Source organism: Penicillium alfredii, assembly GCF_028826965.1.
Source record: "Penicillium alfredii strain IBT 34128 chromosome Unknown utg000011l_segment0_segment0, whole genome shotgun sequence".
Classification (NCBI taxonomy): Eukaryota; Fungi; Ascomycota; class Eurotiomycetes; order Eurotiales; family Aspergillaceae; genus Penicillium; species Penicillium alfredii.
In genome coordinates, this window is record NW_026622708.1 from 913,932 (window position 1) to 929,182 (window position 15,251).

The 15,251-nt window shown below is 52.0% G+C and overlaps 5 protein-coding genes across 5 annotated transcripts; 2 read left to right on the forward strand and 3 right to left on the reverse strand.

Annotated features, from left to right (window-relative positions):
• Positions 1-1,504: 1,504 nt before the first annotated feature.
• NUU61_008783 (putative lipoxygenase) lies at positions 1,505-3,870 on the forward strand (the record flags this gene model as incomplete). Its single annotated transcript, XM_056659308.1, has 3 exons — positions 1,505-1,830; positions 1,895-2,796; positions 2,861-3,870. 3 exons carry the CDS (start codon positions 1,505-1,507, stop codon positions 3,868-3,870), a joined length of 2,238 nt encoding a protein of 745 aa, XP_056507601.1.
• A 478-nt stretch (positions 3,871-4,348) lies between these two features.
• Positions 4,349-5,143, reverse strand: NUU61_008784 (snoRNA-binding rRNA-processing protein IMP3; the record flags this gene model as incomplete). Its single annotated transcript, XM_056659309.1, has 3 exons — positions 4,349-4,522; positions 4,661-5,021; positions 5,112-5,143. The coding sequence occupies 3 exons, from the start codon at positions 5,141-5,143 to the stop codon at positions 4,349-4,351; spliced, it is 567 nt and encodes a 188-aa protein (XP_056507602.1).
• Positions 5,144-5,591: 448 nt separating this feature from the next.
• NUU61_008785 (uncharacterized protein) lies at positions 5,592-6,985 on the reverse strand (the record flags this gene model as incomplete). Its single annotated transcript, XM_056659310.1, has 2 exons — positions 5,592-6,702; positions 6,816-6,985. 2 exons carry the CDS (start codon positions 6,983-6,985, stop codon positions 5,592-5,594), a joined length of 1,281 nt encoding a protein of 426 aa, XP_056507603.1.
• Positions 6,986-7,574: 589 nt separating this feature from the next.
• On the reverse strand, positions 7,575-9,859 carry NUU61_008786 (uncharacterized protein; the record flags this gene model as incomplete). Its single annotated transcript, XM_056659311.1, has 2 exons — positions 7,575-9,385; positions 9,466-9,859. 2 exons carry the CDS (start codon positions 9,857-9,859, stop codon positions 7,575-7,577), a joined length of 2,205 nt encoding a protein of 734 aa, XP_056507604.1.
• A 2,433-nt stretch (positions 9,860-12,292) lies between these two features.
• NUU61_008787 (NADP-dependent malic enzyme) lies at positions 12,293-14,521 on the forward strand (the record flags this gene model as incomplete). Its single annotated transcript, XM_056659312.1, has 5 exons — positions 12,293-12,516; positions 12,601-12,707; positions 12,772-12,884; positions 12,970-13,048; positions 13,104-14,521. 5 exons carry the CDS (start codon positions 12,293-12,295, stop codon positions 14,519-14,521), a joined length of 1,941 nt encoding a protein of 646 aa, XP_056507605.1.
• Positions 14,522-15,251: the final 730 nt, after the last annotated feature.

Below are 15,251 nucleotides of genomic sequence, written 5' to 3' on the forward strand. Positions count from 1 at the left end.
GAAGAGGGAAAGGGGAGAGACGCTGAGGCTCTGGCGGTGTGGTTTCGTGTTGTGTTTTTCAGGGATGTATGTACTGCGCCTATACTGCAGTGCAGTGCATGAAAGGTGCTATGTTTCATAACGCGTTCATGGCCCTCTCTATCTTGAGAATTAGACTATGAATTGTTAGATAGTAGCGGTACCCTAATGGTAAGGGTTTGTTATATTATCGACTATTAAAGTCAGACTTTCAAAGGGTAAATTGAGCGAGGGCCGGCATAGATACTATATATAGACTCTGTACGATAGCCTTGTCAAATTATATTCCACTGGCAGACCCGCTTGGCATGGAATATTTCAAGCTAACGTCACGTATAGCTACTCAATTCCAAATCTGGTTCAACTTGCAACACCAAATAGAGAAGAACCATGACTAACCGCGGTGAGATTTATCGAGGGTTTCGTAGTGGGTCTCCTATTGACCCCCAGACCCCAGACACGTTCAATATGAGCATCATCATTCTGGCCAGTCAACGGAAATCCCCCATAAATCAACCTCGGAAGGTTATGACCATCACCTTCGATTTCTGGCACCTTGACTTAGGCCACTTTTCTTTATCAATGAGAGTAGTTGCTCTATAGAATAGATTTTTCCTGGTTAATACCAATTTCTGTTTCTTCCCTTTTCTTCCCTTTTCTCCTCGGATCTCTTTTCTTACTTTCTCCTCTTTTCGATGTTCGGCCTAATTTCTAACTTCCAACGCCGAAAGCAATCTTTGGGTTCGGTTCGTCCTGCGGGCCGACGGGTGACGGAATGAGTGGGTCAAAAGTATATGATCAAATTCCCATGCGGCCAATGGAACATCGCGGAATATAATATCCATGACAAATTGGCCTTGATACACGGTGAATCGGCCTATTCAAACCGCCGAGGAAGGTCATACGGAGGGAATCATATCTCTGGTTCATCCCGGCAGTATCCGAGTCAAGATGCTCATAGATAAGATATTAATGGATTCACTCGTGCCAATGACAGAACCCAGGAGGTTGCATGAATCATACACTGTAGACCTCCAAGGCTCATGGCCTCGTATTGCTATTGAGACATTTTCCATCCTAGGCTCTTTGAATTTTCCAGACCGTCTCGCGGGGGGCAACATGATCCACAATAGAATGCACCAGGATATACTCGCTGGACCCCAATCAGCCTATGATATTGGAACCTTAGTAATCTCCATTGGATCAATGTCTATTACACATAGCTTTGTGGATTGAGCAATACGACAGCAGCATAGTATCATGCGAGATACGACAGCAAAGAGTATATTGTGCAAATATCGATGTTTTGGATTAATGTCATGATATCACCAGGCAAGAATTAGACTGACCAAGCCGTGTGGTCTATAAAGACACTCGAACATTTAAGCACCCTCTTTTCATTGCAAATCAGCTTATCCTCGTCGATGTGATTGACAGTAATCTCAAATTCTCTTGGATTCCCCAATACACCCTCGTCTCCGCAATCATGGTTCGAACCCTATCCGATGCGGCCACCATGCCCGGCTTCATTGAGACGCCAAGCAAAATGGCCGACAATCCTGAAGATGAAAGCCCGCAGGACGATATTCTCAACGATATCGACACGGGTGTTCTCCTCAATGAATTGACGAACCTCAGCCTCATGCCCAAGAAGGTCGATTTGGCCCCTCACGAACAGGCAGCCGGTGAAAAGAACCCCGAGAGTCTTATTTGGACATTCGCGGAGAAATTTGAGCCGGAGAGGCTGCCAGAAGGCACCTATCGCGGGACTCAGCTGGCACTGACGAAGGTCTATGATCTGATCGAGCAACGGTATCCATACCCCAAAGACTTTCCTTTCCCCCTGCTCTCCAATTTTCGCTAATGCGCTGCTCAGGTTCTCCTCCTATACGGATGTCACTGGTGTCGAACCTTTGCTTCCCTTTGCTGTGAGCAGAGAAGACCGCAAGAGCTTCTTTGCGTTCACCAAAAGCAAAGACGACGGCTATCCCCCCCACCTTGATCTTGGTCTGAACAAGAAGTGGGCAAACTCAGGCGAGAAGGACAAAAATCAGCGTTCAACCCTTGGGCCATTCGATCTCTTCAATCCTATTTATCTGCTCCAGTTGCAGCGGATCATGTCGGGCATTATCCCCAAATGGTTCTTGAGTCCGGGCACACCCGACAAAGGCAAGACAATTGCCGATGTGGAAAACTACAATCGCGAACAAATCGCCAGAGCCAAGTCGTGGTTGCATAGGTGGACAGAGTTTCACGATATCTTCAACCGTCCCAACGTGGGCGAGTTGCTGGATTGGTACAGCGATGCCCGGTTTGCCCAGCAGCAATTCACAGGAACGAATCCTACCACCATTAAGAAAGCCCCGAAGTCTTGGATCTCTTACTTTATCCGAGCTGCAAAGACTCCGGAGGATGCACTTGCCAAGGAGACCATCACAAATCTCAGTACTAAATACCCAAATTCCTTGTACGTACAGGATTACAGCTACTTCCGCGATTCCGCTGGGTTCACGGACCCGGAGGCCGAGATCAAACGTGTCGTCGACGATAAAACCACTCATTATGGCTGCGCGGCCGTGTCTCTTTTCTTCCTCGATGACAATGGCCAGCTTCATCCGCTCGCAATTGTCACGGATTGGCGAGGCAGTATGGAGGCGTCTGTGACTATTCACAACCGGGAACTGTTCAAACGGTGGGATCTTCTGGCCGGAGTGGAAAAGCCACCCAATGCACAAGAAAAGAGAGTTGATGAGGCTCATGACTGGCCGTGGAGATATGGTATGGCCTTCTCTCAAATCCAGTCTTCTATGCCATGTTGCTAACCCTGTCTTTCTGCTATCAGCCAAGACCTGTGTGCAGACCAGCGACTGGTTCCGGCATGAAGTCACTGTGCATCTGACTCGGACTCATTTGGTTGAAGAGGCCGTCATCGTCTCGGCCAACCGACAGTTCGAATCCGACCACCCGGTCTACCAAATCCTTCGCCCGCACTGGCAGAAGACACTGGCTCTGAATGGGGCAGCGCGGGGAATTCTCGTTCCTTCCGTCATTCTTCAGATCATCGGATTTGAGGCCAAAGAGGCCCTGGCGTTCATTCGCAGCGAATACAGGTCTTATGATTTCGAGAACAGCTACGTGCCAAAGGATCTCGAGAACCGCGGTTTCCCTCCACAGGAGCTCGACTCACCCAAGTTCCACAACTACACCTACGCCAGATGCATCAACAGCATGTGGAAGAAGATCAGAACCTACGTGAAAGAGCGGCTTTCACTGGCCTACGCAAGCGACGAGGAGGTCGAGCAAGATAAGTCCATTGGGAAGTGGTGGAACGAGATGCAGTCTCCTAGCGGTGCTGATCTGCGCTCGTTCCCTGAAATCCACACGTTCGACAGCCTGGTCGACTGCGTGACGATGTGTATTCACATTGCATCGCCCCAGCACACTGCTGTCAATTACCTGCAAGACTACTACCAGGGCTTCGTGATCAACAAGCCCTCCTGTTTTTTCACTCCGCCTCCAACTTCGTTGGAAGACCTGCTCGATTACACCGAGAACGACCTTGTCAAGGCGCTGCCTATCAACCATACCATGGAATGGCTGTTGTCTTCGCATGTTCCTTACCTTCTCAGTTTCAAACCAGACGAGAGTAAGGAGACGCTGATGAATTGCATCAAAACGGCTCGCGGACTTGCCAAGGACAAGAAAGCCAGAGGGGCTCTTGACAAATTTTATAAGGCTCTTCAAGCCAGCGCGAAGGAATTCCAGGGATACGATGACGCAAAGTGGGACTCTAAGGAGATCCCTTACAGCGTGTTGAAGCCAAAGTATAATGCCGTGTCGATCTTGATTTAGCTTTTGCAAGTCAACATCTCGCACCCTGGGGCAGAGTCCGGAGTTTCCGGACTTGGTGGTGGTTTTGGGTTGTACAAGGGAGTTGTGGTATTGAAATGGCAGGTTTAAAGGACCCGGGCAAACTTGCAAAGTTTCTATACGTTTAATCACGCTCATTTTCATTTCCTCGCCTGTGGCAAGAAAGAAGCTCGGTGAAGGAACTTTTTTTCAAAAATAATACTCTAATCAATCGACATTTCTCAACATAGGCACTATCTAGTAATTTTTCAGCTGTGCTGCTAGAGACGTAGAAGTAGACTGGAAGGTCTTAACTCAAGTAGAACTTTTATCACAACCGATCATAACATGTCATATGTCAACAAGCGAATCCAAACGCCACCCTGAAATCTTTCGCAATGCATGACACGGGTATATCAAAGAAAACAAGCAGCAAAAGAAAAGCTTTTCGAATATCCCAATCCAACCCTCGGGATTTCCATTACAACAGATCGAAGTCGTCCAGCTTCTCGCGGTAGCGCATAATATTGCGCTTGATTTTGCTGGAATCGACCCAGGTAACAAAATCCTCCATGTTACGGGTGACCAGGTACGCCGGGTCCGTGACGACCTCGGTGCCGACGCGGACGTGGCCCTGTTCGATGAAGGTGGCGGCCTATACAATCATTAGCTATGCCTTCACACAACCCAAATATACATATACTTTTATATGTATATATTATGCAATGTAGAGCAAGAGAACTGCGGCCACGCTTGACACGGCTTCTGTCTCATGTGGGTAAGGAAAACTCACAGCCTTAATAGTCTCCACCATCCCCGTCCGCACCATCAAAACTGCCAACCGCCGCCGACAAAACGCCGACACCGTAACCTCACGCTCGACACGCGACAGCGCCGCACCCTGCTCGCGCGACTGCTTGAGGATGCCCATGCGCCACAGCTTCTCGAGCAGCTCGGACTCAATCTTCTTGCGCAGGGCGTCGGACTCCGGGTCCAGTTCCGAGAGCTTGTGCGCGAGCTGGCGCAGCGAGCCGCACAGTGCGTTGTATTTGCGGTAGTCCATTGGGTCTTGCAGCAGGTAGCGTTGGCGGATCTGGTGCTCGCGGTGGTTGCCGTCGGATTTGTAGGTGTGGAAGTCGACCTTGCGGAGGAGTCTATTAAAAAAAAGAGTTAGATTCTTCGGGTACATCATATATGCATGGACTTATATCGATGTTGGTGAAGCTTCAGTCTGGTGCACGTACTTCTTCTCATGGTGCTTGAGTTGGCGGACCATTTTGGCGGTTGGTCAGTGATGGCTTTGGTAAAGTCTCGGGTGTTTCTTCGCAGAACTTGCAAATTGTAACAACGGCTGGGGAACGAGAATGCCCTCGTACGGCAGAGCAAAAGTCGAGGTACCGCGATAACAAAAATTCGCTGTTATCGAGGCGGTGTGGTTCTGCCATCACGTGATTTACCATCTTTTCCCTGACAGGAAATAGGTCATCGCATCAGGGATGTAGGTCCGTGGATTCTTCCCTACCAAAATACACTTGGTGTAAATGCAGGAATGAAGATTGCAACTGTGCTGAACCGTTGTACAATTTTCGTTTTAGAAATTACTGTACACCAGATAAGTACAACCACAGACACAGAAACAGGTCTATTCTAGCGGAGACCCAAGTCAACACCTCTATGACAAAACAGCGGATACAATATACAATAGACAGGAGAACAGACACAAATCACAGCTCGTCCTTGGCCTCCTCCGCCGGCGGAGGCATCGGCCGGCCGCTATCGGTAGCCAGATCGACGCCGACCTTGTTGCGCCACTTCTGCCACAGGGCAAAGAACTCCTTCTCCATCCCGCTCTCCATCTGGTCGGGCAGTACGACCGTGTACTCGATGTAGAGGTTACCGTGCGACACGTCCTCGTCCTCGGGTTGCTCATGCAGATCGGCGCCGGAGTAATGCGGCATGCCCTCGCCAGCGACAGTCTCAACAGACAGAGGCTGGACGACCTCCCCGCGGGCGCGGCCGAGACGGACAATATGGCCGTCGAGATGGGTGAGGTTTCGCGACCAGTCGCCCATCCAGGCCTCGCGCAGCGACAGAGACTCCTTCCAGAACAGATCCTTGCCCTTGCGGCGGAAGAACGTGCCGTCGGTGCGGTAGTTATCATCATCGTCTTCGGAGGCAAGCTCGGGCGCTTTCTCGTCCAGTGTGACGACCAAATCTCCCGCTACCCAGTCGGGGCTCTCGTCGGCCTCGTTCTCAAAGACCAGCTGCGTGCCCTTGCCCATGCCGGGCTCAATGTCGGCCGTGGTCTCGATCTCCTTCTTCACCACGCGCTTCCCTGCACACACAGGGCACGGGTTCTTAATTTGCTGACCGCGCCCGCCACAGCGGTCGCACGCCATCTGGACCTGCTGGAACATGCCTGGCGCCAGCATATGTTTCTGGATCACCATGCCGTGGCCACCACACCGGTCGCACGTAATCACTTCGTGGTCCTTGGACCCCGTCCCCTCGCACGCATCACAGATCTGCTGCTTTTCCACCAGAAACGTCATCTCCCGGCCCACGTAGAAGTCGCGTAGCGGCAGCCCCGCCCGCACCTCCATGTCTGGTCCGCGGCGGTGGCCCGGCGCATGTCCAGAGTGACCACCACCGCCGAAAAACCGCGAGAAGAGATCAAACGGGTCGTGGGCGTGCCCGCCGGCGCTGCCTCCCTTCCGGTGCTGCTCGACGCCCGCGTGCCCGTGCTGGTCGTAGATCTTGCGCAGGGTCGAGGTCGACAGGACGTCGTAGGCGTCTGCAATTTCAACGAATTTCTCTCGGGCCGACTCATCACCACTATTCAAAACATCGCACAGCATTAGTAATTGGCACGCACATAGAGCTCGAAATATAGACAATAGCCTCTAGTATGGTATGGTCTCAATCGACCGAGGAAATGGCAAACTCACGGGTTCTTGTCCGGGTGGTATTTCTTGCTCATAGTGCGATACGCCCGTTTAACATCCTTCTCCGACGACGACTTGTCCAGCCCCAGGATCTTGTAATAATCTTCTGCTGCCAGCACAACCACCGAGAACAACACCACCGCTAGCGCGGCCCAGAACCGGAGCAACTGCATCCTGAAGTCACAATGTACACAAAATAATTCTGCAGGAACGGCTCATGCAGGGACTGCCCCCGAGTATCGAATAATTGACGTTGTGCGCACGCCGGAGTGCCCGTTGGCGCCGTCCGCTTCGGTCCTGGAAGGGACAGAAGCTTATCGGGGCGATTTCAAGATAGGAGAGAATGGATTAGCTCATAGACATGGAGCCAGTGGTATGTGGGTGTCCTGCACAATTGTCTCCAGGTGGAGCAAGACTTTTGAGGACAGTGTCAATACTGAACGGGCCACATCATACGCCCGTCGCGATCTACTTAGGTGGCCCCTGGAATAACATTCGACCGGTCACGTGGCCTATACAAGGGTTCGCTTTTGTCTGTAGTTTAACGTGGCATGCCATTCCTTTAAGTTAAAGAAAGATCAAAATATTTCATTAGGTAACTTGGCATGGTTAGAAGTGAAACAATCCTGATACCCTAACCTCCTGGTCGTAGGTGCGCCATTGCAAGCCATCCGAGCTGAAGCAGATTCGACTCCGTCATTAAGTCATTAAAAAAAAAAAAGACAAGATCCATAAGCATCTCAAACTGAAGAGATAAAAGTTTCAGCGTGTTCCAGCAACATCAAAAATATCGTTGCGCCACGTATGGCCCAAACCACCAGTTTCGTCGCCGTCCTCGATAGCCTCCTGAGCACGAGAGGCCTCCTCCTGCCACGTCTTGACAACACTGCCAGGGGCATAGATACCCTGGAAGACACTGCTCTTGGGTGCATTGAGACTAACATGGGTCTCGACATCGCCACTGGGTGGTTTCAGGCGTGCGAGCACCGCGCGCACAAAAGTGGCCAAGTCCTGCGGATTAGCGATGCGAGCAGCGCGTAGGCGTTCGCGCGCAAAGACCAGCTCGCGATTCAGTGCCACAGCAGCGGCAACAATCTCCTCGGCGATCTTCTTCTCCAGCACACGCCGGATGAGATGTTTCAGGAAGGGCCGGGTGAGCCACAGAAGGAACTTCCACTTGCTACGCTGGAGCTTATAATCGAGCTTGTGGATGCGCACTCGCACGCCGCGCAGCGCGAAAATCTGCTCTAGCCGGTCTCGGCCTACCTCCACATCAAGAGAGATGTCGATGCCGCGTTGGTCGAGATAGAAACTGCCGATACCTTCATCCCTTAAGTGGAAGAAAAGGCCTGTGTGCGTGCGGAACCAATACCCAAAGTCCTCAGCGCTGATATTCAGGCCCTGGACGGTCACCGTAAACGCGGTTTTGATGGCAGTCTCGGTGCGCTTGGCGTGTTTCTTCACAACATCGATGTCATTGCGAGTTGCAAGATGCATGCGGTGGGGAAGAAACGAGGAGAAGTGGACTGTGTGACCCGGCTGTAATACTAGGCTCTCGACCAACAAGTCCATTTCTGGGGCGGCGATCTCCAAACGTGGGATCGGGATGTATTGAATGTTTCTCAAGACAACTGGAAGAAAGACGTTGAGCAGATCCGAGGGAAGGTCAGACTTGCGGTCGCCGTAGGCATTCCACACATCTTGATGGAGCTTCTTGGTGGCGTTGACAACTTTAGATACTGCAGGGTCATCAGGCACGGTCCGGAGCGTGCGCTTAGCTTGGGCCAGTAACTTGTCCACGTCTTTGCGTAAAGTTGTTTCGGAGCCCAATTTCTCGGACTTTTCTTTGAGCTCTTCAAGCTTTTGGGGAGCGGCGTCAAAAAAGCTAGGGTCGGTGAGCATATCTTGAAGGGAGTTGCCCACGTCGCCCATCAGCTGCTCAAACTCAGGGTCTTGATTTGCGTGGCGCAAGACATCGTGGAAGTTCTGTTGAAGCCAGTCCCACTCCTCAGCGCGACCAAACGACCGCAGCAAGCCCCAGAACTGATCCGTCGCCTGCTTGAGGTCTGTATTGATGTCGATGTCTCCCTGGGCAACAGAAGCCGTTTCCTCGACGGCACTCGCGTAGAGCTTGGCGTAGCGCTGGATTAACTGCGCAATGGTTGACACCGAGTCCGAGTAATCCGACCGCTGCCGTAGTTTCTGGATTGTCTGTTTCAACCGATTTAATAATGTATCTCTCTCCGGTCCCGAGAGATGCTCCCGAGCACTCTCAACGGCTTCCTGGCCGGTGCGAGCGACTCCCTTGCCAGTCACATCAGCCACATTGACGGCTTCGTTCTTCAAGTCCTCTCCCGATTGAGCCTTTCCCTCATCAGCCCCTGGTCCTTGAAGAGATTGTTGTTCTTGCGCGGACGGCCTGACCTGTTCCGCGACCTGTTTCGAGGTCTCGGACAGCGACGCGGCCGTTTCGGAAAAGATCTGGCGGCCAACAGTAGCGACATCATCGACGAAGAGACGAAAGTCAGCATTGGTGAGCAGCAAGCCCCCAACCGTTCGAAAGCTATCATAAGCTATGAGCAGGGCATAAAGGATCAGCACAACCACTCTCAACGCCAAGAAATCTAGATTAAGACGACGCAGCGAGACCCACCGGCTGTGACATCGCTTCGAGCCTTCACCTGGCCGGCCTGCTGCGAGAGCTTCGAGCGATCCAGTGCCATGCGAGAGCGCGACAGATGCCACAAGAACTCCTGCAGCTGATCTTGGCCGTTCTTCTCCTGCAGAACCTCAATGACCACCTGGATCCCTAGCCGGCAGTCCCGGACTAGCTGGCGCCCGGCACTGCCGATGTCTTGATTGCGGATGCTGAGGACATCGGATGCGAGTAAGGTGCGGAGGTTGGCAATGGTCTGCTCGGTTGATGGCATGTATCCCTCTGAGAGGGCGCGGACCATCTGGTAGGAGTGGAGCTTCTCATGGAGCTGACGCTGGCGTGGGGTGTCATCCTCGTAGCGAGGGAGCAGGGGTTCGGTCTCGTCGGGCATAGTGAAGAAGTTCTGGACCCGAAAATATCAAAAGAAAGAACAATCGGGGGCACTTGGGCGTGGGTCGGGTTTTTCTGTTCGCAGGGATATCCGGACAGCGTTGCGAGTGACACGCTTGGCAGAATGACGACAACTTCGTCATCACCATGTCACTCTGGCTGCCTGGATATTTACACACAACCGCCAGTCTATGGATGTTTGCTATTTCTATCTTTCTATTTATTGCTCAACTTCCTCTAAATACTAATCCCTGCAAATTCCGATCAGCGCTAGGGAAAGCTCTGGATTGGCCACTTACAGCGAATGACACTCGGTCGTAGCAGTTGGAGGGTGAAGATAACCACGGGCTATAGAGGAGCAATATCACATCGCATTTCTCAAACTCTGCATGGAGATTAACAAGTCGGTTAAATAAAGGGCCAAAAAGTATGCATATTGTCTTTAAGAATTGGATCATGAATTAAGGTCGTAGGGTATAGAAATTTCCCGAGGTGTTAGAATAGTGGGTTTATCGTGATATCAAATAGGGTATATAGAATATCCAACATATTCGTACCGTGAATTAGGCTTTTAAAAACATCCACTCTGAGTTCAGGGTATACCTGGTCTTCCGATTAGCTCGGTAGTTAGTAGCTATTGCTAGGAGCATGTTTGTAAAGCTCGGTAGGGGCCACAGAAATATTCTGGAATAGTGCTAAAGAGAAGAAAGAATGGTCTATACTTTGAGGTTAATAAGGGCAAGGGAAGGAAGAAGAATGACGGCGATAGTAGAAGAAAGCTAGCGTAACCGGTAAGCGAGTGGCCTATCTAACCGAAATCGCGCTATCTTCGCGAACCTCCTACTTTTAACTAGCTACTATGCCACTAATTCGCTCTCAACAAGCTAGAGATTCTATCGAGTAAGAAGATAGGGTCTTATTAGCTATCGACGCTATCCAGAAGCATAAAATCCCTTTAATTCGCGAAATAGCACGCCAATTCGATATATCTTGTTTAACCCTTCGTTATCGCCTCACTACTTAACTAAATGTAAAGGGTCTATAGAGATGGTGGGGCATGAAGCCATTCCCACCTGACCCACCCTACGATGGAATGATCACGATACTCGGCAGAGACCCAGTCGTTTACATCATCGATGATGCGTGGAATTATGAAGACACTGTATGACAAGATTCAGTCTTGACAGCAATAAGGATATATGCTATACATGATCAAGGGGAACCAGGAAAATAGACTGCAAGGTATCCTAGAACCAAGAAAGAAAAAGGAAGAAAAGAAGATTGACATTGCAGCACCATTGTACTCATGTATTCTTTATTCTTTATTCTTTCGCAGACATGGAATCAAATCATGATGGTTAATATTCAAGGACCAACGTATATAAATAGAACATATGGCTTGGTGCCAGGGCACTCCCAACCCTAAAGCTATACCAGAACCAAGAAAATAGATCTGAAGTCTATTAATACTTCCTGAATAATGCGAGTGTTTCTGCCACGCGAAACCCCACAGCCAAGCCTTCATAGACGTAGCAGAATTGTGCTGTAGGAAAACATCGAAAATCGTGACGAATCTTCATGACCACATCTACTTATACACTCCAGCACGACTCGAAAACAGGAAAGTCGGGCAAAAACGAAAACCACGCAGGGGGGGCTGGAAAAGAAGAAAAATTGGTGACTCGGCGGCCAAGGCCATTCAGAGGGCAGCATGGAGTCATCGCCAACGCCAATTTGAGACCGCTTTGTCTCATCGCCTCCGACCGACCTCCCTTTTGTTTGGGCGCCCGGCAGACTCCGCTGGCCGACTCCATTCTCATTTCGGGATCCTTCCAGAAAGACTTTTTCTTCTTTGCCCCGAATTTAGGTGTCAGCCTTGACAACTGACTCCACTTCGGCACTCTCTGCGGCTCTGGAAGCTCGCAGCGGTGGGTCTTCGGCGGGAGTCCTGTGGCCCTCTCCGGCATCAAGAGCCAGTCACAAAACACGCCAAAAAATGCAGGAAAATTGGGGAAATCCCCCCCGTTCGACAGCTTACCGTGTACATCTGTGTCCTGCATTTTCGTCGGACTCAAGTGTACGGTGTAGCTCCCAGTGCTCGAGACATAATCCCCGTCAGATCCCTCTTGTTCGCTCAGCGGTGTGTATCTCCGCAAGTGTCGGCGTCACTGTGTCTCCACAGCTATCCTTGCTGGATCTAAGCTTTGTGAGGGATCCAGAGTTCCAGACTCCATCCGCGCGCAACGGTTCGCTGCCACCACCGAACTACCATATCCACTTCCTCCTGGAGGGCCCCCCCCCCCCCCTAATCCCTACCCTGCCCGACTCTTCCCGACCTCAAATCATGACTCTTCTTTTCCTAGTCCTCGAGCCCGTCCGCTTGACACGCGGCCCCGGTTAATTCTCTGGTCTGGTAGTACTTGCGTGTCGGAAGATGTCGTGGATGTGCGCTCGAAAGGGGACCACTCGTCGCCTAGCTTGTGTACATAAACCCAGAGCTGCTCCGAGCTCGTTTTTCTCCTTGGATCATTCTTCGTCCGTCTCGAACTCGAGTAAGCTGCTTCGCTCTCAGTCCGACACAATGGCTCGATTTCCTTCGCAACAACAAAGCCGTCCGGTCCACGCGACCCCGTTTATGAACCACTCCAACACCCCGTCGTGAGTACCCCTTGATGTCTAATATTGTCGCATGGGTTGTATCGATTGTATGAATTCCTCGGCTAACCCTTTTTCCGCGCATAGGGATGCCAACTATGACACCGCCAACCCGTCTTACATCCGCAAGTACCTGCGCACCTACGGCCTGACTCCCCCGCGCGCCGAGTCATACGAGACGCAAAAGGCACGATGTATGGAAGTTCAAAAAAAAAAAAAAATTGTCTGGCAATTGGGTCGTATACTGATGGACAATAGGCCTGGCCCAACTGGGTCTGAAGAGCACCCCCATCGACAAGTTCCTCTACCTCAGTACCCTGCGCAAGAACAACGTCCACCTGTTCTATCGTTTGGTGACGGACCATCTTAGAGTACGTCGATCAGATCCCCATGTGATTGGAGGGGGAAAAGTCGGGGGAAAGACGAAAATTAAACGTTGAGCTAACATCCTTGCAGGAATTGACGCCGCTGATCTACACTCCCGTGGTGGGTGAGGCCTGCCAACGGTGGTCGGAGATCTACCAGCAGCCCGAAGGTAAGTTTCTCTCCGCACCGGCAACGAAATAGAACCGGGGCTAACTCATCTCCAGGCATGTACCTGAGCTGGGAAGATCGCGGAAACTTAGCTGCCGTGATCGCCAATTGGCCGCAGCCCAATGTGGAGATCACATGTATCACCGATGGCTCCCGCATCCTCGGGTTGGGTGACCTGGGGATTAACGGTATGGGCATCCCCATTGGCAAGCTGGCCCTATACACGGCCTGTGCGGGTATCCGCCCCGAGGCCACGCTGCCCCTGACTCTGGACCTGGGTACGGGTAACAAGACCCTCCGGGAAGACCCGTTGTACATGGGTAGTCGTCGGGGCAAGATCTCTCCCGAGGAGGAGCGGGAGTTTATGGACGAGCTGATGGCTGCTCTCACTGAGCGCTGGCCTGGTATTGTCATCCAATTCGAGGACTTCAAGAACCCGTTCCCTGCTCTGGAGCGCTACCGGGACCTCTACACCTGCTTCAATGACGACATCCAGGGCACTGGCGCTGTCATCCTGGGTGGTGTGATCAACGCTGTCAAGCGGGCTGGCCTGCCCTGCAAGGAGCACCGCGCGGTGTTCCTGGGCGCCGGCAGCGCCGGTGTCGGCGTGGCCAAGCAGATTGTCGAGTTCTTCATGCGCGAGGGCATGACCGAGGACGAGGCCCGCGGCTGCTTCTACCTGGTCGACACCAAGGGCCTGGTGACGGCCGACCGCGGCGACAAGCTGGCGGACCACAAGGTGTACTTTGCGCGCCAGGACAACAACGGCGAGCAGTACAAGACGCTGGAAGAGGTCATCGACCACGTCAAGCCGACGATCCTGATGGGTCTGTCGACGCTGGGCGGCGTGTTCACGCCCGAGATCCTGCGCAAGATGGCCGACTGGAACACCGCCCCGATCATCTTCCCGCTGTCGAACCCGTCGCACAAGTCCGAGTGCGACTTCGAGAGCGCAGTCACCAACACCGACGGCCGCTGCCTCTTCGCGTCGGGCTCGCCGTTCCCCAGCATGTCGTTCACCAACTCCACCGGCGAGACCCGCACCTACTACCCGGGCCAGGGCAACAACATGTACGTGTTTCCCGGCATCGGGCTGGGCAGCATCCTGTCCAAGGCCGTGCGTGTCACCGACAACATGATCTACGCGTCCGGTGCCGCCCTGTCGCAGGCCCTGACCGCTGAGGAGATCGAGCGCGGCCTGCTGTACCCGGACATCACCCGCATCCGCGAGGTCAGCATCGTCGTCACCCGCAAGGTCATGCGTGCCGCCCAGGATGACAAGGTCGACCGCGAGACTGCCCTGCGCACCATGTCCGACTCCGACCTCGACAACTGGATCAAGGCCCGCATGTACGACCCGCACACCGAGGTCCGCGCCCTCGAGCGCGAGGTCGGCCACCTGCTGTCCAGCCTGGGCTCGTTGTCTCCAGCCCTGAACGGGTCCTCGGAGGACCTGAATGGATCGAAGCTGTAAGGCCGATGATTCCTTTTCTATGTTTTTGTCATTTGGCTCTGCCACATATCTCGGGATTGCTGTTGGCGCTTCTGCATTCTCAAACATCTGTTCTAATCCATTGTGGTTTAGGATCTCTGCGTGATGGTTTCGCATGTCTTTTTTTTTGGTTTCGTACTTGGATTCGAGCGTGGTTCTTCTGTGATGGATACGGATTTTTTTTTCTTTCTTTTCTTTTCTTTTCAATACCCACTTTTTTTGTTGATGGTTCTCGCATTTTGAGTGCCTGCATTTTGGTTTATTAGGATATAATCACAATCTATTGGATTTGTCTACTTTTACACTGTCTTTTTGAGGGGATTTATGGTCTCGCCAGGTACATGTAGTACAGACTCTTCATAGGCGTGTGTGGCTGGTGTCTAATTCGACGTCTCTGCTTCACCGCACCAGAGTGACAATACCAAGGTCTGTGTCCCTCCTAAAAGATGTTCTCGCTGATCATATCTCAAGACAATGTCTGCCGAACCAACCATCAACAAGGCCTCGGTAATCCATCGATCACCAACTTTGTCACCACTTGAGCTCAGATTAACCCCCCTATTCACGAAGAAGTGGAACCAAGCAGGGTTCCAAATCTATCAACTGCTCGATAATTCCCCATTCTCTCTGCGTGAAACTATAGCTCCATTTGGACACTCGGGCTCCATTCCCTTCATCACATGTGGATCCCGCGGGTGAACTGATCCCTCCG